The sequence below is a fragment of the Meriones unguiculatus genome, chromosome 1, assembly GCF_030254825.1.
Source record: "Meriones unguiculatus strain TT.TT164.6M chromosome 1, Bangor_MerUng_6.1, whole genome shotgun sequence".
Classification (NCBI taxonomy): domain Eukaryota; kingdom Metazoa; phylum Chordata; class Mammalia; order Rodentia; family Muridae; genus Meriones; species Meriones unguiculatus.
The window spans coordinates 174,798,190-174,824,530 of NC_083349.1; the positions used below are offsets into that span (position 1 = coordinate 174,798,190).

Genomic DNA, 26,341 nt, shown 5'->3' on the forward strand with positions numbered 1-26,341 from the left:
TTACCCTGCTCCACCCAGAGCTGAAGTGGAGGGCAGCCTGTATCTTCACCCTCTCTCTGAGAGGGACAACATGTTTCTTTAATTAATTCAAGGCTTATCCTCTTTATCTATTGGCTCATGAGGGTGGTGCCATGGTATCTGTCCTATCTGGGTTCCACATAGGAAAGCCAAGGCTCTAGATCTGTTTTATAATTAAGATTATTATTTTTCTTTATGGTTTCTCACATCAAGATGAATATATATATATATTTTACATTTTATTCTAATTAGAATTAAATTACAATGGTAGAAGGCTCATTTCTTGGAGGAAAGAGAAGAAAAAAAAACAAGTAGAAGAACCAAGAGAAAATGACTGTCTTAACATCTGTTACATATTCTTAGGTGTGTTAGAAAGCTAAAAACTATACTTCCCAGATTATCTTGCACCTAGTTGTAAAAATAGTTGTTTTGCATTAACTAAAGTCATTTGTGTGGTATCCACAAGGTGAGCGCACAAATGTAATCACAATTACTTAGTGCCTTAAAAACGTTATTGGAATTAATCTGAAAATTTTCATATGTAACAAGCTTCTAGGTGATACGTATCCTAGGATTCTGTTATTTATCTTGATCACACAAGTATGAGAAGGATTCTTCATGGAAACATCCAGGGCTTCCCGATCTCAGGATCATATCTATTGGGGAATTATCTGAGGGCTCTTGACTAAGCTAGTGAGCACGTATAGGATGCTTAATAGTGACCGTCAGTGTGACAGGGACTGGAATCACCCAGGAGAAAAGCCTCTGGGCCCTGTCTGTGAGCGAGTTTCTATGTCAGTTGGGATGGCCCACTTTAAATGTGAGCAGAACCATTCTCACCTTTACATTCATGTCCTTTAAAAAAAAATATGGATTCCACATCTAAATGAAACTTGTGACATTGTCCTTTTGAAACTGGCTTATTTTGCTTAACATGATGATCTCCAGTTCTGTCTGTTTTAGCTGAAAGTGATATAGTTTCAGTTTTCTTAGCGGCTGAATAATATTCTAGTGTGCATACTGGTTAGGTTTTCTTTATCTGTTGACGGGCATTGCGATAGTTAATTGACTGGATTTGGAATCACCTCGGGGACACATATTTGGGCATGCCTGTTAGGGATTCTGGAGAGGGTGAGGAGGGAAGGCTCACAGTGAATGTGACTAACTTTATGGTCTGGAGTCTCAGGCTAAGTAATAAGAGGAAAACTAAGCAGCTAGCACAGGATTCATCTTCTGCTTCCTCACTGCAGATGCTGATTGTGTAGGGATGTGCACACTTGAGTTCAGTGCCTCAGAGGGCACTAAATCCTATAGAACTGGAGTTGTAAGCAGTTATGAGCCACCCAAACCGGGCACTGAGTACTGAATTCAGGTCCTATGCAAGAACAGAACACATTCTCATCAGGAGTGGCTGCATTGTCTTCCTCTGTGGCCCCCAAGGGAAGGTGATCAGAAAGCCTGCCACTGAGTTCATGCCAGAGAAAGTCCCTGCTTTCTTTACTAGGGACCCCACTTGGAGACTGAGTATATGGGCTACATCTGAGCCAGGGTTTTAGGTCTTCTCCATGCTTTGTCCTTGGTTGGGGCATCATTCTCTTTAGGGCCTCCCAGGGTTCAATTCTTTACAGACCTTTGAAAGAAAAATTCTCAACCTTGGGACTCTCTTTGACCCAGTGCTACCAGTTTCTAATACTTCTTTGATATCTGATATGATATGTTCTGATATTTTTATCTTATGTCTTTCACTCCAGACCTAGATTTTTCATTCTTCTTTAGAAATTCGCTTTTTTTTTTTAAACAAGCAAATTATTGTTCAGAAACAGAAAGTAGATTCTAGACAAGATGATTGCTTCTGGAGTCATCATTGTTTTCAGATCTTTTCAGACAGAATTTGGAAATTTAGGACTACAGAGTTCTCAAATCCTTCCCTAAAATGCCCAATACTTTTACCAGGAAATATTTTGTTATTAATTTTTTAGTGGTAGTTTTCTTATAGGTTATCTGTAATTTTTCTTGTTTTTGTTCTTGTTTTTTTTTTTGTTTCTTTTCCTACCACCACTATTAGAGCGTATATTTATATGTTGACTTTTTTAGCCAACCTGTGTAGCTCTTATCTTTGGACTTGGGGTCTGAAGACCTAAAAGAATGGGTCAGAATACAGTCTGATGCTGTAGACAACCTTATTTCAGTTTCAGTGTACTTTTATATACAAATGAAACAAATAAAGCAATGATCCAAGGAGGTTGTTTGAGTTAAAAAAAAAAAAACATGTAAAGAAACTCTAGTAGTCACATACTAAATATTAACAGAGTAGCCCTTTCTCAAAACTTTCTCAGGACAGACCAATTTAAACACAATTGCCTGGCACATACTATAGATAATATCTGGGAAAGCACAAATGGAGGGCAGAAGGGCATATCCAGATTCAGGATAACTGAATTGGGTTCCATAGTACATAGTTTATAGTATATAGCTATAGTAATTGGGTTCTGTAGCTATGATCTGACACCCAACAAAGACAAACATATAAGTTGAATGTAAATGTCTGTCACAGGAGGCACAAAATCATGTCCAAGAACAATTCAGGAAATAAAAATGCCTTTTTTCCTAGAGTCTCTCTCACAGTTCCCCAAGGCATTGTTTTCCATGAGCCATTCTTTTGACCATGTTCCTACAGTATGTATGTACATATATATATGCATATACATATATCATACATTATATATGTACATATACATATGTATATACACATAAATATACATATATATATTTGTTGAATTTATCTTTCATCACATGTTCTGATCTAATTGTTTGGATTTCTTTACTGAGTTTCTTACTTTAATTCATTATCTTTTGCCCAGTTTCTGTTTTCCCATAAAATCTGTTTATTTCATTTTTAGTTTTTTGTTTTCCCCCTTTCCACTTTCTACTTCCCCTAACACACATGTTTTGTTTGTTCTCTGTTACTTCTTGTTTGATCTTTGTGGCTAAAATTAATTTTCTTATAATCTGCTAAATGCAGGGCAAAATGGACTTTGATGTAATACACAATGTTTGAGATGCTGTGTTTTTACTCCATGCTCATTCAAATTGCAATGACCCAAGGAATTCCTATTGGAATTGACCAAAGCAGACTTAAACTTGAATTTTCTTGAATTCTATTGTTCATTTCCTGAATTCTATTGTTTGCTTTGTAATTTTTCTAATACAAGGTTTCCTGGCCCCTTTCTAAGTTGTATTGGTTTCATAATGTGTTTTAGATCATTCTGAAATAATGTTATGGGAGTCATTTATATGTATTCTTGTGTCTTGCTTTATGTGCCTTGTAAAAAGAACATCCTGCTTTCCTGCAAGTATTTTAAATGGGATTTCATCTTGATGATTTTTGTTGTTGTTGTTAAGTTCTATATGAAACTACAATTTTAAAATCACACCTATAAACTCCCTGCCTAAAAGCATCTGGGCTCTCCTGGCTTTGTGTCCTTTCTGCTCATTTCCCCTACTGTTGCTGTGGTGCTGTTTGTACTTTATTTATGGAGAATTCACAAATTCCTGTACTTTTCTATTAGAAAATTCTACATTTTTTTAAATTTCACTATTAGAGCACCCAAAACTCTTTTGAGTGTAGCTGCTCGCCTACACTCAGCCTGTTGAGCTTGGCACGGGGTATTTGCTAGGAAGTTGTTTTTTTTTTTTTTTTTTCATATTTAGCAGACACCCTGATGTACCTTTCTGCCATCAGCATCTATCAAGATTAATTTGTTCATGAAGTCAGAGCCCTAATCATATCTTCAAAGCCCACCAGCTGCTCTCAGCACATAGCAACCTTAACGGTTGCTAAGGAGAGGAGGAGGGAGCATAGGAAGTATTCGGATGAGAAAGGGACTATGTACTTCTTCATTGTTTTTAAAATCAATCACTCAGCTGTATGTAATCTTATCTGAAAAATGTCAGAAACGAATTAATATTTTCACATTGATAGTAAAAGACCACGAAGGAGTCTCAACTTGTAATGCTGATGTTTAGTTTAAGTTACAATAAAACAATAACTGTTAAAAAAAAAAAGGATTCAGCAAGGAGGTAATGAATCCTGAAGGAAGGAAAAAAAATGACCTTAAAAACTGACAAATGGAAATGAAAGGTAGGATGCAGAGAAAAGGAGGAAATAAGTAGAAGAAACACATACTCAAGTACAGAGGGAAGTGATAGTTTCCTCTTCACAGTTGGGTAGGCTTGCGGAGATGTTCATACAGGTGTATATAACTACTTACTCTTACATGGAGAAAGCTCATCATTTACATCAAAAGAGTTTTGTCCTCAGTGTTTTGTCCAGTGCAGCCTTCACCTCCTTGTTCCTCAGGCTGTAGATCAGGGGGTTGAGCATGGGGATCACTGTGGTATAGAACACAGAAGCTACATTCTCCTGGGCCAGAGAACTAGCTGTGGAAGGCTTTAAGTACATGAATGCGGTGGATCCATAGAACAATCCCACAGCAGCAAAGTGGGAGCTGCAGGTGCTGAAGGCTTTGGACCTGCCCTCAGTGGAGCTGATTCGAAGGATGCTGGACAGGATGAAGGCATAGGAAACAAGCACTGTTAAGCTTGTAACTACAATGTTGAATCCAGCTAAGAAGAAGACAGCCATCTCTACATCATAGGTACTGGAGCAGGAGAGCTTCATGAGGGGGAGGATGTCACAGAAGTAGTGGCTGATGAGGTCCTCACAGTAGTGTAGCTTCAGCATGAGGCTGGTCTCTATCGTTGACCCAATGAGTCCCATGGCATAGACAAAAGCCACCAGGACAGAGCAGAGGGCAGGGGACATGATGATGTTGTAAAGCAAGGGTTGGCAGATGGCCACGTAGCGGTCATAGGCCATCACGGTGAGCATGTAACACTCAGCAATGACGAAAACAAGGAAGAAGTAGAGCTGAGACATGCACCCCACGTAGGAGATGAGGTTTCTTTGGGACACAAAATTCATGAGCATTTTGGGGGTAATGACGGAGGAGTAGCAGAGATCCACGAGGGACAGGTTGCTGAGGAAGAAGTACATGGGGGTGTGGAGTTGCGTGTTGAGTCCAATCAAGGCGATCATGCCCAGGTTTCCCACCATGGTGACCATATAGATCCCCAGGAAGAGGAGGAAGAGGGGCAGCTGGAGCTCTGGCCTGTTAGTTAGGCCCCCGAGGATGAACTCTGTCACGGTGGAGTGGTTTTCTGCAGCCATTGTGGGCTGTCTGGGTGGGAAGCCTGTGAGGTGGGAGAGAAGGAACCTGTGAGTGGCTGTCCTTGCCCCGCTTGGAGCAGCTGGTTTTCTGCGTTTGACACTAGCTGAGCTGCCCTGGTTATGGCAGATGCATCTTCTCCACACTGATTGCTGTCAGAACCAGCCCCAGAGTTTTGGAGCTCTTGAAGCTGTTTCTTACACAAACTATCAGGTTTCACTCCATAGGCACTAAATCAGAAAGTTTATGTTTGAGTCCAAGATCTATTTCAACAGCCCCTCTAGGGATGTTGATGTTTCTCTACTCTGTAGCTAATTCATGGCAGTTTCATAGTTCATAACTATGCAATTTCTTTTGAAAAAAATTATGAATATGTGTTTACTTGAGTGTATGTATGTACCTGTACCATGTGCATGCAGGAACCTGTGGAGGTCAAAAGAGGCATCAGATCCCCGGGAACTGCAGTTGCATTTGTAAGCAGCTATGTTGGTCCTGGGAATGGAGCCTATGTACTTAAGCAGTAAGTGTTCTTAGCTGCTGAGACATCACTCAAGCCCTGTCTAAGCAATTTCTAAATAGTTAATGAACATACTAATATTTAAAGTACATGCCCTGTTAGGATGACACAGTGTTATAACTCTCTTATTGAGTTGCAGGTCAAGTTCTATATCCAAGACCCAGTAACAGCAATTTAGAAGTTGATTATGGAAACATCGTGGGGCAACTCACATTTAAAAGTCCTCATTCAAAAGTTGAGCAGAGTGGCTCACACTTAGAGTCCCAGCATCCAGGAGGTGGAAACAGGAGAATTGCTAATAGTTTGTATAGTCTGGAGTATAGAGTAAGACTCTATTTCATAAGACAAATAAACAATCAAAATCTCATTCAAATGCAATCTTTCTATGAAAATAGGAATTGGCATCTAGTAGTCTCAGTGATTCAAAAGGCTTCAGGTCCTAAGGCCGTGTGGTCCCAGGTACTTCAGTTCCCAGTGCCACCTGCATTGTGTAACCATCTGGAGAGTTTAGAAAGCACTATTGACTGGATTCTATTCAGATATTCGGGGCATATATTCTCTTCAGGAAGTGCTCCACAGGTAAATACGGTTATTACTAGTTTTAGAGATTAATATCAAAACATGGCCTTCTCATGTTTCAGTGGCAAATACTGAGCATCTATCATTGTTGCTAGATACATAATTCCACAACTAACCTTTCTTGCAGGTGAACGGAATTTTAGGTAAGAACTGGGAAATAGTAAGAGCTGGAGAGGACAGGGTCTCCACAAGGAGAGCAACAGAACAAGAAAATTTGAACACAGGGAACTTCCAAGAGACTCATACTCCAACCAAGGACTATTCATGGAGATAACCCAGAACCCCTGCACAGATGTAGCCCAGGGCAGTTCAGAGTCCAATTGGGTTACATAGTAATGTGAAGAGGGACTCCTCTGACATAATCTGATTGGCCTGCTCTTTGATCACCTCCCTCTGGGGGGGGGGAGCAGCCTTACCAGGCCATAGTAGAGGACAATACAGCCACTTTTGATGTGAACTGACAGACTAAGATCAGAAAGGAGAGGAGAACCTCCCCTATTAGTGGACTTGGGGAGTGGCATGCAAGCAGAGAGAGGAGGGAGGGTGGGATTGGGAGGGGAGGAGGGAGGGGCTTATGGGGGGATGCAGAATGAATAAAGTGTAATTGATGAAAAAAAATTTAAAAGTTAGCTAAACAGAGAATTCTCAACAGAGGAATATCAAATGGCCAAGAAGCATCTAAATAAATGCTCAATGTCCTTAGTCATCAGGGAAACATATCAAAATGACTCTGAGATTCCATCTTACATCTATCAGAATGGCAAAGATCAAAAATACAAATGACAGCAGATGCTGGTGAGGATGTGGAGAAAAGGTAACACTCCTCTATTGTTGGTGGGAGTGCAAACTTGTACAACCACTCTGGAAATCAGTCTGGCACTATCTCAGAAAATTGGGACTAGCTCTACCTTAGACCCAGCTATACCACTCATGGGTATATGCCCAAAAGATTCTCTGCCATACAACAAAGATATTTGCTCAACTATATTTACAGCAGCTTTATTTGTGGTAGCCAGAATTGAAAACAACCAGGTGTCTCTCAACCAAAGAATGGATAAAGAAATTGTGGTACATTTACACAATGGAATACCACTCAGCTATTTAAAAAAACAAAGTCATGAAATTTGCAAGCAAGTAGGTGGAACTAGGAAAGATCATCCTGAGTGAGGTAACCTGGACTCAGAAAGATACACATGGTATGTACTCACTTATAAGTGCCTTTTAGCCATATAGTACAGGATAACCAGACTACAATTCACAGACCCAAAGAAGGTAAGTAACAAGGAGGACCCAAGGGAGGATGCTTAATTCCAACTCAAGTGAAAATGGAATAGACAGCGGAAGTGGTTGAAGAGTGGGAACACAGTAAGAGAGGAAGCATAGAGAGAAATGAAGGTTGATAAATATCAGACTTGGGGAGAGCAGGGGTGAGGGAAGAGAAACCTTAGGAGGGGACTGCTCTGCGACCAGCTGGAGACCTACGACAGGGTGGGCTCCTTGGAGAACATGCAGGTGACTTTAGCTGAGACTCCTAGTTACAGGGATCATGGAGACTGAAGAGACCACCCTCAACTAGACACAATTATTAGTGGAGGTGGGGAACACAACCCACTCACAGAAATATCAACAAAAATAAAGCAGAGATTGAGGGAATGTCCAACCAATGACTGGTCCAACCTGAGACTCTCCCCATGGGAGAGAGCCAACCCTGACATGATTAACAACACTCTGCTTTGTTTGCAGACTGGAGCCTAGCATAGATGTCCTCTGAGTGGCTCAACCTATCATTTGACAGAAACAGATACAGAGACCCATAACCAAACATTGAGTTTGGAGCACAGAGAGTTTTATGGAAGACTGGGGGAAAGGATAGAAGGACACAGAGAGGACAGGCGCTTCACAGGAAGACCAACAGAGTCAACTAACCAAGGCCCAGGGAGCCTGTGGAGACTGAAACACCAAGGATCATGCATGGACTAGACGTAGGCCCCCTACACAGATATAGCCAATGGGCAGCTTGATCCTCATATGCATTCCCTAGAAAGGGGGATGTGAGTTGACTCTGACATGAATTCTGATGCCTGCTTTTCAATCCCTTTCCCCTGGTGGGGCTATCTCCCAGACCACAGGGGAAGAGGATGCGCTCAGTCCTGATGAGACTTGATATGCTGGGGTAGGTGAGTAGAAGGGGCTACCCTTCTCTGAGAAGCAGGGAAGGGGGAATAGGGAAAACAGGAGGAAGGGTGGGACCTGGAGGAGAGGAGGGAGGGTGCTACGACTGGGATGTAAAATGAATAAATAAAAAAATATTTTATTTTTATTGAAACAAAAAATTTAAAAACTGTTAGCTAGAACCACAATATCTGGGCACTGAGGTCTTTTCTGAGACTTATACTCCAACCAAGGACCATGCATGGATATAACCTAGAACCCTTGCTTAGATGTAGCCCATGGCAGCTCATTATCCAAGTGGGTATTCTAGTAAGGAGAGCAGGAATTGTCTCTGACATGAACTCAGTGGCTGGCTCTTTGACCAACTCCCCCTGAGGGGGGAGCAGCCTTGCTAGGCCACAGAGGAGGACAATTCAGACAGTCCTGATGAGACCTAATAATCTAGGGTCAGATGGAAGAGAAGGAGTACCTCCCCTATCAGTGGACTTGGAGAGGGGCATGGGAGGAGAAGAGGGAGGGAGGGTGGAATTAGGAGGGAATGAGAGAAGGGGCTATAGCTGGGATACAAAATGAATAAACTAATTAATATAAAAATTTAAATAAATAAATAAATAAGTAAAATGTTAGATAGGTTGCTCATTTCTACCAGAGATCAGTGTTATACATCCTAAGAGTACTGGGTTAAATATGCATGAAGAGGATTTCTGAAAAAACTGATGTGCCATAGAGACTTGGAATCAAACTCACTTTTGCTTTGTCTGGTTTCTTCCTTTGACACTCATGTGAAACCTTGGAATGCACACCTGCCCTCTAAGACATGTATGATTTGGGCATATTGTGTCCTTCACAACTTAGGATGTACATAGAAAAAGAGGAATGCTGGGTAACAGTTTGTAATTTCTTAGAAAATCGAAACCCCCAAAGTTATATGTTATCTGAAGCTACCCAGGTCTTAAGAGACACAATTAGGAGTCAATTAAAGAACTGTGACTCTTGGCCTGTTTTGTATTTGTTAAACTATGTTATTTTGCTGTAGCTTCTCTTTGTGAATCACTCCATCATTTCTTAAAATGAATTTATGAAATTTTGGAGCTACATGAAGTATATTGAAAAATTCATTGTGCTCTTAAAAATCAAAGGCACTATATATGCATTGAACTTATTATAGATTCAGATGAGCAACAACAAAACAACAAAGAAAAATATCAAAAAAGGAAAAAATCTACAAAATATGAATGTGAACATAATTTCTTATTTAAAATATATTAGTAATATTTTGTATATTAGCATTACATGGCATTGCATTAAGATAAAATATTTTTTACATTCTAAGAGATTGTAACTGTTGTATGACCCCACAGCCAGAGTTAATAATACAACTTAATGTCACTTAAGATTGCTATTGTACTGTATACTCAGCCTGTTTGTTTAATCTGCTAAGAGAACAATGCAGCAATCACCCTTACTTGCCTCCATGTAATCAAGTTTTACAGCCCAAGCTAATGCATAGCTGCAATCTTTTCTTTTGTTTAGAATTTTTATTTCATACAATATATTATGATCATGCTTTTTTCCTTCCCCAACTCTTCACAGAACCTCCCTACCTCCTTACCTTCCCAACATCATGCTCTCTTTCTCTCTCAAAAAACAGCTAACCGAAACCAAACAGAAACTACCAAAGCCCAACGATCAAGAGAAACAACCCCAAATAAGACAAAAAATGCTCAAACAAAATGAAACAAAAGCCCTCCCCCCAAAAAACCTCTAAGAACATGGAGTTCATTTGGTGTTAGGTATGATCTTAAGTTATTACTGTTTCATGCCCCTGACCCAAGAGCAATGCATGTGTGTTTGTACATATGTTATGATAATCATTTGCTGGAAAAAGAAAATACGCTGAAATCAGTTTTATAAGATGAACATCTATCACAAATGTTGAACAGAACACTTGTATTTTACTTGACAAAAATAATGTTTGTTATCTTGGTCCACTCGGGTCAGCTGGAGTCAGTGATATAATCTCTTATAAGCCCTGTTAAAGATTTCTATAAAGTATACCTCATTCCTTCTCCATATGCTGCTTTCTGAGCTGGTCAGTAAAAGAGAGAGCAAGCCTTTTGTTAGTGACAGAAACAGACACATACACACGAGGCAGTTTCATGAGAAAGCCTTCAGGTAGGCATAGACTCAGACTCCTACAATGTACAGAAATGGCAGAAGACAAGGTAGAGAATTCCAGTCTGGGCACCCTTTTGGTTAAATGACACCAAGGGGAAGTGCTTTGATTTTTTTTTCTTTTCTTAATTAGACACTGTGCATTATTAGTGACTCCAAGTTTATTATTAATGTGTCAAGTCTATGTAACCTGTGTGTAAATAAAAACAAATTGTAAACCTTTGCATAAGATTTAAAACATTTCTAAAGAAACTTAGAGTGTAATGCAGACTTAAAATGTAATTTGATTCCTTTATTCTGGTAGTTTCAGATATAAGAACAAGTCTTAAACTCCTTAGATTGTGGCCTGAAGACTGGAAATAAGTTTTTATGTTAAATTACTACTGGTAGTGAATTTAGCTTTGTATTTATAAGTATGTGAAGCATCTATTATGTTTTAAATATTTCATTTATTATTAAACATCAATTATTTTCTGAATACAAAAGATTAAGGAAATTCTACAAAGCTCCCTTGAATTAATCTTTGTTTCTAGAAGCAATACGAAATATACAAAATCTAACATGAACAACAATTCTCCTGGATTAGACTGTTTGGATCTATGAAGGTCAGAGTGGACATCATTGAGTGCTGTGAAAATGAGAGAACTCTTGAATAGGAGAGCTTGCAGAGCCTGTATTAAAAAAAAAATCTCGCTTCTGTAGCCTTTCAATTATATAAAAACACAATCACATGCCATATGTTTTCTGTGCATTATCACTACTGTGACCTCTAGATTTACCAAGCCCGCAGAGGCTCAGGATTGTTGTTGTTGAAAACACATATCACATGGAACAAGCTACTTGGAGAAGAAGAGAAACAAACATATAATTGGAAACATATTATATATATATATATATATATATATATATATATATATATATATATACAAAGAGGTTACTGGAGAAAGTTTTTTTCTTAAAAGTTATTCAAGTGTGAGATGAATTACCTTTGTGGAAGGGAAGTGACAACCAGTCCCCTGGAAACTTTAAGGGGTGCCTTTGATCTCAGCAATTAGCGAATGCAAAAAACAGATAGTTTATATAGATTTATATCCAGGGCTTCGTTTACTCAAAGGACCTGGCACTGCTAGGAAAAAGGAATCATCATGATTGTGGAGCCAGAGTCCTATTTACTTAGGTAAGATACAGAACACCTCCTGGGAGGAGTCACGTGGGGGCTGTGTGCTCTCTACAGGAACAATTAGTCTCGGCTTGTTCCTGCTCTGTGATTCCCCACTCCTGTAGTGCTAATTTCCCTCTCTGAGGTAGAGGTATCTAGATGGAAACTTAGAATGTAGTGCAAGTATTGGACTAGTTTACTTCCAAGACTGATTTCAGCACTGTGATTATCACCACCATTACAATAGCACCATCATCGTTTATAGCTACCCCGGTCACTACAGCAACATCACCTACAGTTACTGCCATGAGGTTTGGTGCACATTGCTATTAATTCATCATGCGTGGTGCAGCATCAGCTAGCTTTGAAACAATCACTTTAAAAGGGTTAAAAAAAAACACCTCAGAGAAAACCTGGATATTTTTAGTAAAAGAATGCTGAACTTGTAAAGATGGTCAATCCTTTCTTGCCTGCTGATTTACCTGTAGACTGATTGTAGAATGGATGAAATTGGAAAGTAGACTTGTAACAGTGTTCATTTGTGGGGGCTAGAGAAGTGTTAAGAGAGCTCACTGCTCCTCCAAAGGACCCGATTTTGGTTCCTAGCACCTGTGTTAGGTGGCTCCTAACTGCCTGTGACTTCAGCTTCAGAGAATCTAGCACCCTCTTCTGGACTTTATGGATGCCTGAAATTACAAGTGCCCATACTTTGCATGAGAGTGCACATGCTCACGTACGTGCGCACGTACACACATACACACACAGACACAGACACACACACACACACACAAATTTAAAAAGAATATTTTCAGGATAATAAGAGCTATGAAGATATTCATATTGCAGTTTTAACTTGAAGTCTTTATTTGATGATAATTACAGATTACCTATAGCTATGCTAAACAATACAGGGAGATCTCATGTTGGACCTTCTTTGCCGTTTTACTGAATTTACCATCTTGCAAAGTGATAGTACACATTGTCATGCCCAGGATACAAACAGTGACATAGTTTATTGATTTTGTTCTCTTTTTAAAATTTTTCTTTTTTTTTTTTCAATGCAGTTTATTCAGGAACATTGAACAATCCTCAGACCCCGGGGAAAGCCAGCCCACAGCTTAAATAGCCTCTGGGTAGCCAACCCAGGCGTGCCACGGGGGCAATGCAGATAGGTCCACATACATGGAAGCAAGCCAGATCCTCGGCCTTAGCCAAATGTGGAGTTGTTCGTGACAGAGAGCACTCACCATCGGGAAGGTGGAAGGCGGAAACCAGCTCCATCTTTAAGGCATAGCATTCCGCAGCTCTCTACAGTTGCCCCTTTTTGTTTTAGACGCATCAGGCAAGAGTAGAGGTCTGATCTCTGATATTAGAAATAAATTGGGACTTTGTACTGATGTTCATTTAGGTGTCATCCACCCAAAGAGCATCAGACCAGTCCGATACCTTTTTCTCAGAGGCGGGACCTGGGGCATCAACCCGCATGCAATCAGACATGCTCTTCTCTGGGTCGAAAGCGGCTGACCCTGTATGCTGGACTTTGTGTCACTAGCATACAACATGAGAATTTTTCCTGCGATGCAAATCTGTCTAAACAATTGTCGAGCTATATTTTAGGTAATTGGACTGGAGAATTCGATACTACGATGGAGCAGCTGAGAGTGGCCATTGTCACAGTAAATTCTACCGGAGTGGACGCAGGACTAGCCACAGGATTATCAACATGGATTGCTGCAGCCATGAATCATCTGAAGGAATGGGCGGGCATGGGAGTGTTAGCAGGCCTTCTGGTGTTGGTCTCCTTGGTTTGCCTGTGGTATATATGCAAGATTAGAGTCTCACAACAATGTGATGCAGCCATGATCATTCAGGCCTTTACAGCCATTGAAGCAGGACATTCTCCCCAAGCATGGTTGGATACCATAAAAAGCTAAAATGATACGCTCAGGATGCGAGGCTAAAATTTTTCTTTTTTAAATTTAATTTTTTTCTTCACTATTTATTATATATCCTGATTGAAGCCCCCTCCCTCAACCTCCCCTGGTCCTAACCTCCTTCCTTCTTCTCCTCATCCACTTCCCTTACTCCACTGAAAGGGGAGTTCTCTCCTATTGCCATCTGACCATAGCTTGTTAAGTCTCTTCAGGACTGCCTGGATCCTCTTTCTCGGTGGCCTGGCAAGGGCCCTTAACCCCTGAATTTCAATTGCTGCCTCTTTAAAGACATATGTTTACAGCAAGTTATTATTGCTCTGCCTTTTGAATTAGTTTTTTTTTCTTTTTCTACCTCTCCCCTCTTGCTCCATCAATCCTTCCTTCCACTCTTCTACAAGACTTTCTGAGCTCCACCTATTGTTTGGTTGTGGATCTATGCATCTGTTTCCACAAGCTGCTGGATAAGGCCTCTCAGAAAACAGTTATGCTAGGCTCCTATCTGCAATCATAACAGAGTATTATTAATAGTGTCATTTGTTGCCCCTTTCCCATGGGGTGGGTCTCAAGTTTGGCTAGTCATTGGTTAGCCTTTCTTCAATCTCTGCCCATATTTGTCTCCACACTTTTTGTGGGCATGGGAATGTTGAGTAGAAGTTTTGATAGAAACTCCCTCCTTTAGAAATTCTACTTGGCTAGAGCAATTAGCAGCTACTGGCTCCATGACACTCACTGCTAGGAGTCACTCACTCTCAGCTACAGTCAACCCCATAGACTCCAGGGAGTGTCATCAATCCCATATATACCCCACCAAGTTCTGTTCTCTTCTCCATTCCCCCATCTCTGTCCTTCCTGCCTCTGATCTCCACCCCAGTCTCCCTCCCTACTCTGTCTCCTGCCCAGTTCCATCCCTCCATCTACTTCTATTTTATTTTCCCTTCTGACTGAGTTTCAAGGGTCCTCCCATGGGCTTTCCTTTTCACTGAGCTTCTTTGGGTCTATGGATAGCATGGTTATCCTACACTTTATAGGTAATGTCCACTTATTTTTTTTTGAAGATAACAGAGGAAACAAATAAAATACGAAAAGAAATAGAGGAAGCTGCAGCCAAACAGTTTGTGACCTTTAGAGAGGAAATGCTTAAATCACTGAATGAAATAAAAGAAACAGTGGATTGCTCAAACACACAGCTGAAGGAATTGACGGAAAAACATGAAAATACAGTCAGACAGGTGAAGGAAAACAACAAAATAGCTCAAGACCTGAAGATAGAATTGGAAAAATTAAAAAAAAAAACACAAATGGAAGAAATTGTGGAGAGAAAGAACTTAGGGAAGAAAGCAGGAACTACAGAGGTTAGCATAACCAATAGGCTACAAGAAATGGAAGAAAGAATTTCAGGTGTGGAAGATACAATGGAAGAAATAGATGTATCAGTCAAAGAAAATGTTAAATCTAAAAAATTCCTGACACAGACCATCCAAGAAATTCAAGACAACATAAAAAGACAAAACCTAAGAATAATAGGAATAGAGGAAAAAGAAGATTCCCTACACCAAGGCCCAGAAAATATTTTCAACAAAATCATTGAAGAAAATTTCCCCAACTTAAAGGAGAGGCCAATAAGAATACAAGAGGCCTATAGAACACCCAATAAATTAGACCAGAAAAGAAATAATAATCAAAACCGTAAGTATACAGAACAAAGAAAAAATACTAAAAGCTGCAAGAGAAAAAGGTCAAGTAACATATAATGGCAAACCCATTAGAATCACACCTGACTTTTCAACAGAGACTATGAAAGCCAGAAGGGCCTGGACGGATATCATGCAGACCCTAAGAGAACACAGATGTCAGCCCAGGATACTGTACCCAGCAAAACTCTCAGTCCTCATAGATGGAGAAAACAAGATATTCAATGACAAAAACGAATTTCAACAATACCTACAAACAAATCCAGCATTACAGAAGACACTGGAAGGGGAAAATACAACCCAAGAAAACTAGCTACATTCAAGAAAACACAGGAAATAAATAATCCCACTACAGTAAAACAAAAAGCAACCAAGCACACAACTGTATGACCACAGCCAACATCAAAATCAAAGGATCTAACAGCCACTGGTCATTAATCTCTCTCAACATCAATGGACTTAATTCTCCAATAAAAAGACACAGACTAACAGAATGGATGCATAAACAAAACCCAGCAATCTGTTGTATACAAGAAACACACCTAAGTCACAAAGATAGACATTACCTGAGGGTAAAGGGATCGAAGACGGCTTTCCAAGCAAACAGATGCAAGAAACAAGCAGGAGTAGCTGTTCTAATATCTGATAAAATAGACATTCAACCAAAATTAATCAAAAGAGATGGGGAAGGACACTTGAATTAGTTTTTTGTTGATAATTCTTAAAAATGCACTGGGCACAGTGGTGCATGCCTGCAATCCCAGCACTCTGGTAGGCAGAGGCAGGTGGATCGCTGTTAGTTCAAGGCTAGCTTGGTCTACAAAGCAAGTCCAGGACAACCAATAACAGAGAAAGCTTGTCTCAACAACAACAACAACAACAACAACAACAACAAAAACAAAAACACCAAAACTCCTTAAATATGCATTTCTTTCTTCTCTATTATGGTCTAACCTTACATTGCCATTTTCTTTCTGATCTTTGCCTTTTCGATGTTATGGAGGCACTTTATGGTCTTATCTAAAATTTCGTTAATTGCCCTCTTCAACCGTATTTCTGATTTATGTCATATTTCTACTTTTCTGGGCCTCAAACTTCAGTCAAATCTGATTTGTGCTTTTGCCATCAATCTGTCTCTTTACCAGCAGGACATCAATATGGATCAACTGCTCCATTACTGTGTCTCCTGCACCATTCACCTCTTCTTGCATTTACTGCTCTGGAAAGTCTTCTGGCTGTTCTCCCTGTCTGCCCTTTCCTCTCTTTCAGCCTGTTCTGACACTGCTATCTATATAAAACATCATTGCAATTAAGAAAGACAGTTCTGATCGCTAATATTATTTAATCAATTCTTTTCGTCTTTTAAGTGCTATAATCAGCACCATTTATTCACCCTTTGAAATATGATTATTATTAGTTTTAAGATTAGAGATTGAAGTTCAGAGAGAGGTTGAACACCTACTAAGGTCACACATTTAGTAATGGGTAAAGCCAAGATTTGTACTGAAGTTCACATTCTGAATGCTTAGGAACATTATAATTTATGATTTACCATGACTACTATAATTTTGTTAGAATTATAGTCATAAACTTGACTGTTCTAGGCAAGCTGACAAGTGTTCGCCTTATTGACACAATGGTGTAGTTCCTTTTTAGTGATTATGCTCACTTAGATATATAGGAAAGGTTGAAGAATTATCTTCTTTTAAAAATATTTTTTCAAAAGCTAGCACACAAACACTAGGCTTCATTGTGACATTTTCAAATTTGTTTTTGCTGCTTTCCTTTAGCACATTTCCCTATTCCCCTGCTTTTCTCTGTCCTTTTTTACCCCAAAAACTTCTTTTTCATGTCGTCACATGTATCTATTGACCTGTACCACATCAACACCGTCTTTTCCCCTCATGGCCCTCTTTCTAGCTTCATGACCTATAGCTACACTCATACCCACTCACAGACACAGACACAGACACAGACACAGACACAGACACAGACACAGACACAGACACAGACACAGACACAGACACAGACACACACAGACACAGACACACACCCAGACACACACACAAAGCATTGAAGCTAGGATCTGCATATAAAAAAACAACATGAAGATAATTCTTTATCTTTCTAAGTCTACATAATATGAACACTAAGACTTCCAATTTACATAATATGATAATCTCCAGATTTATCTATTTTCTTCTGAAAATTTTGCTTTTCTTTATGTATGAATACAATTACATTGTGTATTTGTATCACAGTTTCATTACCTATTAATGGACATCGAAGAGGGTTCTAGTATTTTCTTGCTATTGTAAATAGAGCATCAATGAACATAGATATGCAAGTATCTTTGCAGTAGAATGTAGAGTCCTTTGGTCATATGTCTTAATCAGTGTTCTATTGCTGTGAAGAGATACAATGACCGTGACAACTCTTACAAAAGAAAGCATTTAATTAGCCTGGTTTACAGTTTCAGAGGTTTAGTCCATTATCCTCATGGTAGGGAGCAAAGCAGAATTCAGGCAGACAATTCAGACTGCACAGAGGTAGCAGGAAGCCTTTGGCCTGGCTTTGAAATCTCAAAGCCCACCTTTAGGGACACACTTCCTCCAACAAGGCCACACCTCCTAACCCTTTGAAATAGTGCCACTCCCTGGTAACCAAACATTGAAATCTATGAGACAATAGTCCATTTCTTATTCAAGCCACCACAGCATATGCCCAGGAGTGGCACATCTGTGTCACATGGTAGTTCCTACCTTTAGGTTTTTGAGGTCTCCACAGTAATTTCCATAGGGGGTGCACCAGTTTCCATCCCACCAGCACTAAACAGGGCTACTTCTTTCTTATCTTCACCCCTATTTACTGTCTTTTGTTTTTTGATGATAGCCATCCTGACTAGGGCAAGATGGAATCTCAAAGTAGTTTTATTTGAATTTCCCTGATGGATAAGAATGTTCAAAGTCTTTACAATATTTGTTGACTGGGCCAGGAGGATGTTCCAGCAGGCAGAGATGATCTACCAAGTTTGATAACCACAGTTCAATCACTGTGATCCACATGGTAGATGGAGAGACCAGCTGCTCAAAGCCGTCCTCTTCCCTCCACATTTTGGCTGTGCTGGCATGTGCGTAATGTGTGTGTGTGTGTGTGTGTGTGTGTGTGTGTGTGCGTGTGTGTGTGCGTGTGTGCGCACACCATGAGCAAATGTGCTAGAATATATTTATTGACCATTTGTGGTTCTTCTTTTGAGAACGATGTTCAATTTACTTATACATTTATTGATTGGAAGTCTTAGTGTTCTATGTGTCTAATTTTTACAGTTCTTTGTTTATTCTACAAACTGACAAACTGTCTTAGCATCCTTCAACTCTGGCCTTTTTTATTTCCCTAATGGGCATTCCTGCCATCTGTTTAGGATATAGACTTTACTAAGGATGTTTTGGAAATTTCCACTAAGAAAAAAGTTGGGGTGGCCACAATGGTTGCCTTTTTTTTTTTATACCTTTGCCAACAGTTTCATTCTTACATTGTCTGCTGTTCAAAGTTTGCAAATAGTTGTTATGTTTTGTTGCTGCTTTTACATTGCCTGTGCTCAGAGAAGGTGCTATGCCAGCTTGCATGTCATCTAATGTCTGATTTTTAAACCATGCTGTGAATTTTTATTACTTTTACTTTGCATTCCAGTCAAACTAAAGTTCATGTTGGTTCATGGAGAAAAAAAGAGATAAAAAGCAGAGAGACTTAAAGTAATCTGTTACCTCACACAGTCATCTTCCTTTCTATGACCTGCACACGGTCTTCATGAGATGAGAGTAGCTTACAATTGTGTGAATCCCTAAATTGTTGGTACTGAAAATATTTAGAATTATTTGAAAGATACTTTGGCCATGCTCATACCCAGAGATTCTGATTGTTGGCTCAGACGTTCTTTCAGAGACTTCCTCTAGGTGTTTGTAGTGAGCAACCAGGTTTGAAAAACAGAGGCAAAGATAACTTTTCCAGGTCCTCCAGGTCTCAGCTTTGATGTTTAAGGAGACAGAGAATAGACAAAAGATGGTGAAGACAGAGGTGGGGGTTGTGAATAGAAGACAAAAAAGACAAAGAAAAGCTGGAGAGGCAGTTGGCAGAGGTGCTCAAAGAGAGTGGTGAAAGTCAGAGACAGACAAGGGAATTTGACTAGTTAGTAACTTAGAGAAAGGCTGCTTGGGAAGTGATGGAGAGCAGTTCTGCTATCCTGAGTGGTTTTTTTTTCCTCATTAAACTTACTTAGGTGACAGCAGGGAGGAGAATAAGGATTCTTGTTGGTTGCTGACTAATTAATATTGATTTCTGGAATGAACTGAAATCTAAAGAAATCTTTCATTATGCTAAAGTATAACATCCCTGAAAAAAAATTTTCAACTGTATTCACTTCTATCAAAATTATTAGACATTATTTGTCGTTTTTAAGACATTGTCTTATGGGGGTTTTAGTGGGTCTTATGGGGAAGTTGCTCTAATGGTTAGGAGAAGAACTTAGAATTGGGCAGACTCAGATATGACTGTGGGCTTTGAAACACACCATCTCTCTGCAGAGGTCCAGACTTTAGTTACAGAAGAAAGAGCTGTGATAAGGAAAGAATAGATATTTCTAAACAACTTATTTTTTTATTATTTTGAGATTATAATAAAGTCATATCATTTCCCACTTTATTTTTCTTCCTCTAAAGTCTCCCATATGCTCTTCCTTGCTCAAATTTTATAGATCTTTCCATTAACTGTTCTACACATGCATATGTATACATATTCCTAAATACATGACTATAAAAACAGATATGTTTTTCAACATTTTGGATCTTGTCAGTGAATAGTCAGTTTAAGGATACAGTATTAAGCACATTATAAGGCACTTAATAAGTATTAATTGTTGTTGCTTTCATAATGTTTTTTTCCCTTGAACATTATTGGTTACCCATTAGCTGAAAGAAAAAAAATGCTTTGGAAAGCCAGATTATCAATTCTACAGGAAACAAACATTTTTGCTTCCTTTGGGAAGGTGACTCTGAGGAGATGATCCTGAGGGAGCCTTTGTCTTCATAATCAGGCTACTGAGATTGTGAACCCGAATGTCTGTTTATTCTCCTGTTACCACAGGATAGGTAGGACAGGAGCTGCCTTCTCTCTGGAAGCTGGAAGGATCATTGGATAAATGAATAGTTATTAAGTCAAGGTTTCACTACAGAGAGAATTATAAGATAAATCTGAGATCCTGGGCTTTGGCCTGGGAAAGGCAAAGGTCCCTACCTCAAGCTGTTGTCTTCTATTCACCAGGTCTTTCTCTTCCCCAGAACACTGAAGAGGAGATACAGTAGGCAGAACATCCCTGCTTCAAGTAAAGGAAGGTATGTGCCTCTTTGAGCCTCATCAGTCATGAAACTTAGGTTATCACTATAGGCTGTAGGTAGGAGTGCTGGAGCTCACCTTCTGCCTGAAGTCTGGTGGGTTTGGGATTTTGGGTATTTCACAGTCTCATTTGTCCAATCTGTAAAGGGAGGATAACAGTATGGTCATATTTTCTTATAGTCTCTCACAGTAACCCCCAAATAAGTGTTATCTTATATTGTTTTTATTCACCCTTCATGCAGCTGAGCTAAGAGATTGTGAGAAGCCTGACCTCACTTTTTTTTTTATGGTGCAGAATGAGAGACACTGTCACAGCTTTGGTGGCTTCTGACTGTCAGGACTCACTCTAGGGAAGAGCATCTTGCATAGAGGCAGGATCAGGGAAGACATAACAAACGGATTGACTTTACAGTCTAAAAAATACCCACTATGTTCAATATCTCTCTTTTGGGGCATGTCCTGCTCTCATCCTGGAGGCAAATTGTAGCCTTTTGCTGTGATCTGGAAAATAAAGTCACTTGACAGTTTATTGCCAGCTTGGGCAAATGGTGAAAACCTTCCTGCCAGAGTTCAGTGCTCTCTCACTCTCTCTTCTCTCTCTCTCTCTCTGATAGGATAGGTTTGTGAGGACGCTGGTCATGTTTCTTTGTGTCCACTGGTCCTCTTCTCTTCCTCAGACCTCCCTCTGGAGAAGAATGACTGCCAAGAATTCCTCTGTGACAGAGTTCATCCTCTCAGGCCTGACAGACCAGCCGGGACTCCGCATGCCCCTCTTCTTCCTGTTTCTAGGTTTCTACTTGGTTGCCATGGTGGGGAACCTGGGTTTGATCTCCCTGATAGGGCTGAACTCTCACTTGCACACTCCCATGTACTTATTTCTCTTCAATCTTTCCTTAGTAGATTTCTTTTATTTATCCACCATCATCCCCAAAATGCTGATGAGTTTTATCTCAACAAAGAACATCATCTCTCACCCAGGCTGCATGACACAGCTATTTTTCTTCTGTTTCTTTGTTGTCTCCGAGTCCTTCATCCTGTCAGCCATGGCGTATGACCGTTATGTTGCCATCTGCAAGCCACTGATGTACACAGTCACCATGTCTCCCCAGGTGTGTTTGCTCCTTCTACTGGGAGTCTACGTGATGGGCTTTTCTGGAGGCATGGCCCACACAGGAAACATAATGAGTCTGACCTTCTGTGCTGACAACCTTGTCAATCACTTCATGTGTGACATCCTACCTCTTCTTGAGCTGTCCTGCAACAACACCTTCACAAATGAGCTGGTGGTATTCATTGTTGTGGCCTTTGATATTGGTGTGCCCATCATCGCCATCTTCATCTCTTATGCCCTCATCCTCTCTAGCATTCTTCACATGCATTCCACAGAGGGCAGGTCCAAGGCCTTCAGCACCTGCAGCTCCCACATTATTGTGGTTTGTCTTTTCTTTGGTTCTGGGGCTTTCATGTACCTCAAGCCACCTTCCACTTTGCCACTAGATCAAGGAAAAATGTCTTCTTTGTTCTATACAGTTGTGGTGCCCATGTTGAATCCTCTGATCTATAGTTTGAGAAATAAGGATGTCAAAGTTGCCTTAAGGAAAACCGTGGGCAGGAGAATATTTTCTTAACAGAGGAGCAGTATCATGAGCTGAAGTGGGAGGCCTGGTCAGTGAGCAGTATTCATGTGGAAAGAGCTGTGCTTGGGGAAGGAGATGCAAGGTTGCAAGGAGGGGTTCAAGGTCTAGTTATTTTTTCTCTTCTTGTACAAGAAGAGTTTATGGCAGTAAGGGGTGAAGCCAGGTCTTCATGGATAGGTAATTGTTCTACCACCATGCCCCAGTAATCCCAGAAACAAGGTTTCAAATCCTTACATTTGAACAGGACTTTAACAGTGTACCTCCTGACACTGCCTAAACTCTTCCAATATTTTTTCCTTTTTAAATTTTTTATATTTTATTCATTACAATTTATTCACTTTGTATCCCATCTGTGTCCCCCTACCTCGTCCCCTCTCAATCCTGCCCTCCCTCTCTCTTTTTCTTCAATGCCCTTTCCCCAGTCTACTGATAGGGGAGGTCCTCCTCCCCTTCCATCTGACCCTAGCTTATCAAGTCTGATCAGGACTCGCTTCATTGTCCTCCTCTGTGGCCTTGTAAGTCTGCTCCCCTTTCAGAGGGAGGTGATCAAAGGCCACTGAGTTCATGTCAGAAACAGTTTTTTTTTTAAATGAGAAATTGTACCTGTCGATTGAAAATGCACAAAAATGTAATTAACAGTTACTTTCTCTTTCATTCATAAACTGTTTTTCTGTAACTTACAAATATTGAGTAAAATAGCAATTTCCCATAGTGTTGCCCTAGTTAGGGCTCACAGGCTGTATCTCAACAAGCCAGGTTTAGCCATTCATTCAATTTTTAATTTTATGCAATTTTTAATATTCATAGGCCATTCATTCTTGAATTGTCCTTATAAATTATTTAATCTAGTCTTATTTAACAGGTATTGAAGACTCTGGAGTAGTTATTCAAGAATACAAACTATCTATTATCAAAAATAAACTCATAATCAGAAAGTTGAATCCATGTATCTTTCTGGTTTGTCTTTGTGCTGTGTTTTCTTGTTACATTACCTCTACTTTAGAATTTCATTTTGTTAATAATAATTTTCATTTATTTAAATTTATTTAAATTAAAGTATAATTACATCTTTTCCTTCTTCACTTTTCTCCTTCCAGTTCCTCCCTTTCAAATTCATGACTAATTTTTCTTTGTAACATATTTGTCAGTACTAAATGCAACTCGATTAGTCTGTGTAATGTGATCTGTAGGTATATGATGTCAGGGCAAAGCCCTTGGTAAGATTTCATTTTTTAAAAATTTAATTAACTTATTTTTTATTAATTTTTATTTTTTTATATTAATCACAGGTTATTTACTTTGTATCCCAATGGTAGTACCCTCCTTCATTCCCTCCCAACCCCACCCTCCCTTCCTCACCTCCTCCTTGACCTTTTCCAAGTCCACTGCTAGGGGAGGTCCTCCTCCCCTTCCATCTGACCCTAGCTTATCAAGTATCTTCAGGACTGGCTTCCATGTCCTCCTCTGTGACCTAGCAAGGCTGTTCCTCCCTCGGGGGGGGGGGGAGGGCAGGTAAAGGAGCCAGTCATTGAGTTCATGTCAGAAATATTTCCTGTTCCCCTAATAGGGAACTCCCTTGGGTACTGAGCTACCATGGGCTACATCTGAGCAGGGGTTCTAGGTCATATCCATACATGATCCTTGTATGGATAAACAGTCTTGGAAAAACAGTCTCATAGAGGACCCCCATGCCCTGATATATTTTGTCCTTGTGGAACTCCTGTCCTCTCCCTGTCATATTACCTCCTCCTTTTATCATATGATTCCCTGCACTCTGCCGAAGGTTTGGTTATGAGTCTCCACATCTGCTTTGATACACTGCTAGGTAGAGTCTTTCAGAGGCCCTCTGCAGTAGGCTCCTGTCCTCTTACTTGTTTTCTCCTACTTCCCATGTCTATCCCATTTGTTTTTCTAAGTGAGGATTGATCATCTTACCCCGGGTCCTTTTTCTTGTTTATCTTCTTTAGGTGCACATTTTTTAGTATGTTTATCCTATCTTATAAGTCTAAATAAGTGAGTACATACCATGTGTGTCTTTCTGCTTTTGGGATACCTCACTCAGGATGATGTTTTCTAGATCCCACCATTTGCCTGCAAATTTCATGATTTTCTTGTTTTTAATTGCTGAGTAATATTCCATTGTGTAAAAATACCACAATTTCTGTATCCATTCCTCAGTTGAGGGACAGCTGGGTTGTTTCCAGTTTCCGGCTATTATGAATAAAGCTACTACAAACATGGCTGAGCAAATGTCCTTGTGTACTTGAGCTTCTTTTGGATATATGCCTAGGAGTGGTATAGCTGGATCTTGAGGAAGCACCATTCCTAATTTTTTGAGAAAGCACCAGATTGATTTCCAAAGTGATTGTACAAGTTTACATTCCCACCAGCAATGGAGGAGGGTTCCCCTTTCTCCACAACCTCTCCAGCATGTGTTGTCACTTGAGTTTTTAACCTTTGCCATTCTGATGGGTGTAAGGTGAAATCTCAGGGTCATTTTGATCTGCATCTCTCTGATGGCTAAGGACGTTGAAGATTTCATTTTTAAACCATGACAATACAGTAAAATCATATTCTACTTACAATAATGTAATGTAAATTCTCAGAAAAAAATTTTTTGGTGTGGTGGTAGAGCTGACCCAGTGGTTAAGAGCACCTGCTTCTCTGCCACAGGACGTGCATATAGTTCTTAGCATCTAGCTTGGGTGGCACCCAATTGGCTGAGCTGTAGCTGTAGAGGATCTAACATTGTCCTCTGTCTTGCTAGTACGCATAGACATGTGGCACACACACACACACACACACACACACACACACACACACACACACACACAGAGACAGACAAACACATGCACACACATACAAATGAAAGAAAAATCTTTAAAAATCAAGCAAATTTTTAATATTATGTTTTTAGATAGAAGAAAAATTTCTCTGTGTTTAGCCAAATGACACAGAAATACAATTGTGTTATGTGTTTGTCATTGACTTAAGAGTGAGGTCTTGTGTGGAAAACAGCAGCTTCAGCTCCCTGCACTAGGATTCCTAGTGTCCTCACTGTTGCAAAGATGCTGAATCTAACATATAGGATTAAAGACAAGTGAGCAGAATTTAGAGCTTTTTTGGGTATGAACTTGAGTGTTTGAGCATTGATGGAGAAACTTGTGACTCGGGATAATCAACCAAGGATTGGGAGTTTTAAGGAAGCAATGAATATTTTGGAAGGATGCAGTTATTTATCAAGACAATGTAAAGATATTGCTTATCAGAAATATTTGCACTGGATTTTTAAGGACACGCTGGCCCAATTAATGTCTTAGCATTTCATTGTAGCATGTTTATTCAACATTTTCAGTGCTATAGTAGGATGACTTATGTGAGCATCTAGTATCCAAAATCCTAGATAGCTAGAAATATGAATTAATGAAAAAAAAATCAATGAAGGAGAAGCCTTCAGGTTTAATATGTGAGCATAAATAATTTATTCTCTTTCATGTTTTCAGGTGTTTTCTATATGTTGAGTGAAACTGTCAAAAGAAAAATAAACTTGGGGAAAATATTTTAAAAAATCAGAAAAAATTTTAAACTGGAAATAGGCTCTTGGTCAAGGTCCTGGTTGTCTGGTCTGATCATTTCTTTGGTGATTTTCTAGTAATTTATAAAGGAATGATTCTAATGGCCTGTTGCCATACCTTTCTCAGTGAAAGGGCATATATTTGCTTAAAGGTGCAGTGTCTGAGAGATTCCATGTTCTCACTGCCAGACTCATCCTATTGCACTGTCCAAGGAGTCCCTGAATGGGTTGCCTGGAGCAGACAACTGAGCACAGAGGTTGAAGAAAGA

At 39.7% G+C, this 26,341-nt stretch overlaps 2 protein-coding genes across 2 annotated transcripts; one reads left to right on the top strand and one right to left on the bottom strand.

Moving 5' to 3' along the window:
* Positions 1 to 4,242: 4,242 nt before the first annotated feature.
* LOC110539545 (olfactory receptor 8A1) lies at positions 4,243 to 5,334 on the bottom strand. Its single transcript, XM_021626401.2, has one exon. It carries the CDS (start codon positions 5,246 to 5,248, stop codon positions 4,319 to 4,321), a length of 930 nt encoding a protein of 309 aa, XP_021482076.1. The 5' UTR covers positions 5,249 to 5,334; the 3' UTR covers positions 4,243 to 4,318.
* Positions 5,335 to 20,789: 15,455 nt separating this feature from the next.
* LOC110539546 (olfactory receptor 8B12-like) lies at positions 20,790 to 22,489 on the top strand. Its single transcript, XM_060371854.1, has 2 exons — positions 20,790 to 20,860; positions 21,539 to 22,489. The coding sequence occupies exon 2, from the start codon at positions 21,557 to 21,559 to the stop codon at positions 22,487 to 22,489; it is 933 nt and encodes a 310-aa protein (XP_060227837.1). The 5' UTR covers positions 20,790 to 20,860; positions 21,539 to 21,556.
* The last annotated feature ends 3,852 nt before the right edge of the window (positions 22,490 to 26,341 follow it).

Excerpts from the sequence above, each read along its gene's own strand:
- LOC110539545 (XM_021626401.2), bottom strand. The coding sequence starts at position 5,248 with ATGGCTGCAGAAAACCACTCCACCGTGACAGAGTTCATCCTCGGGGGC.
- LOC110539546 (XM_060371854.1), top strand. The coding sequence starts at position 21,557 with ATGACTGCCAAGAATTCCTCTGTGACAGAGTTCATCCTCTCAGGCCTG.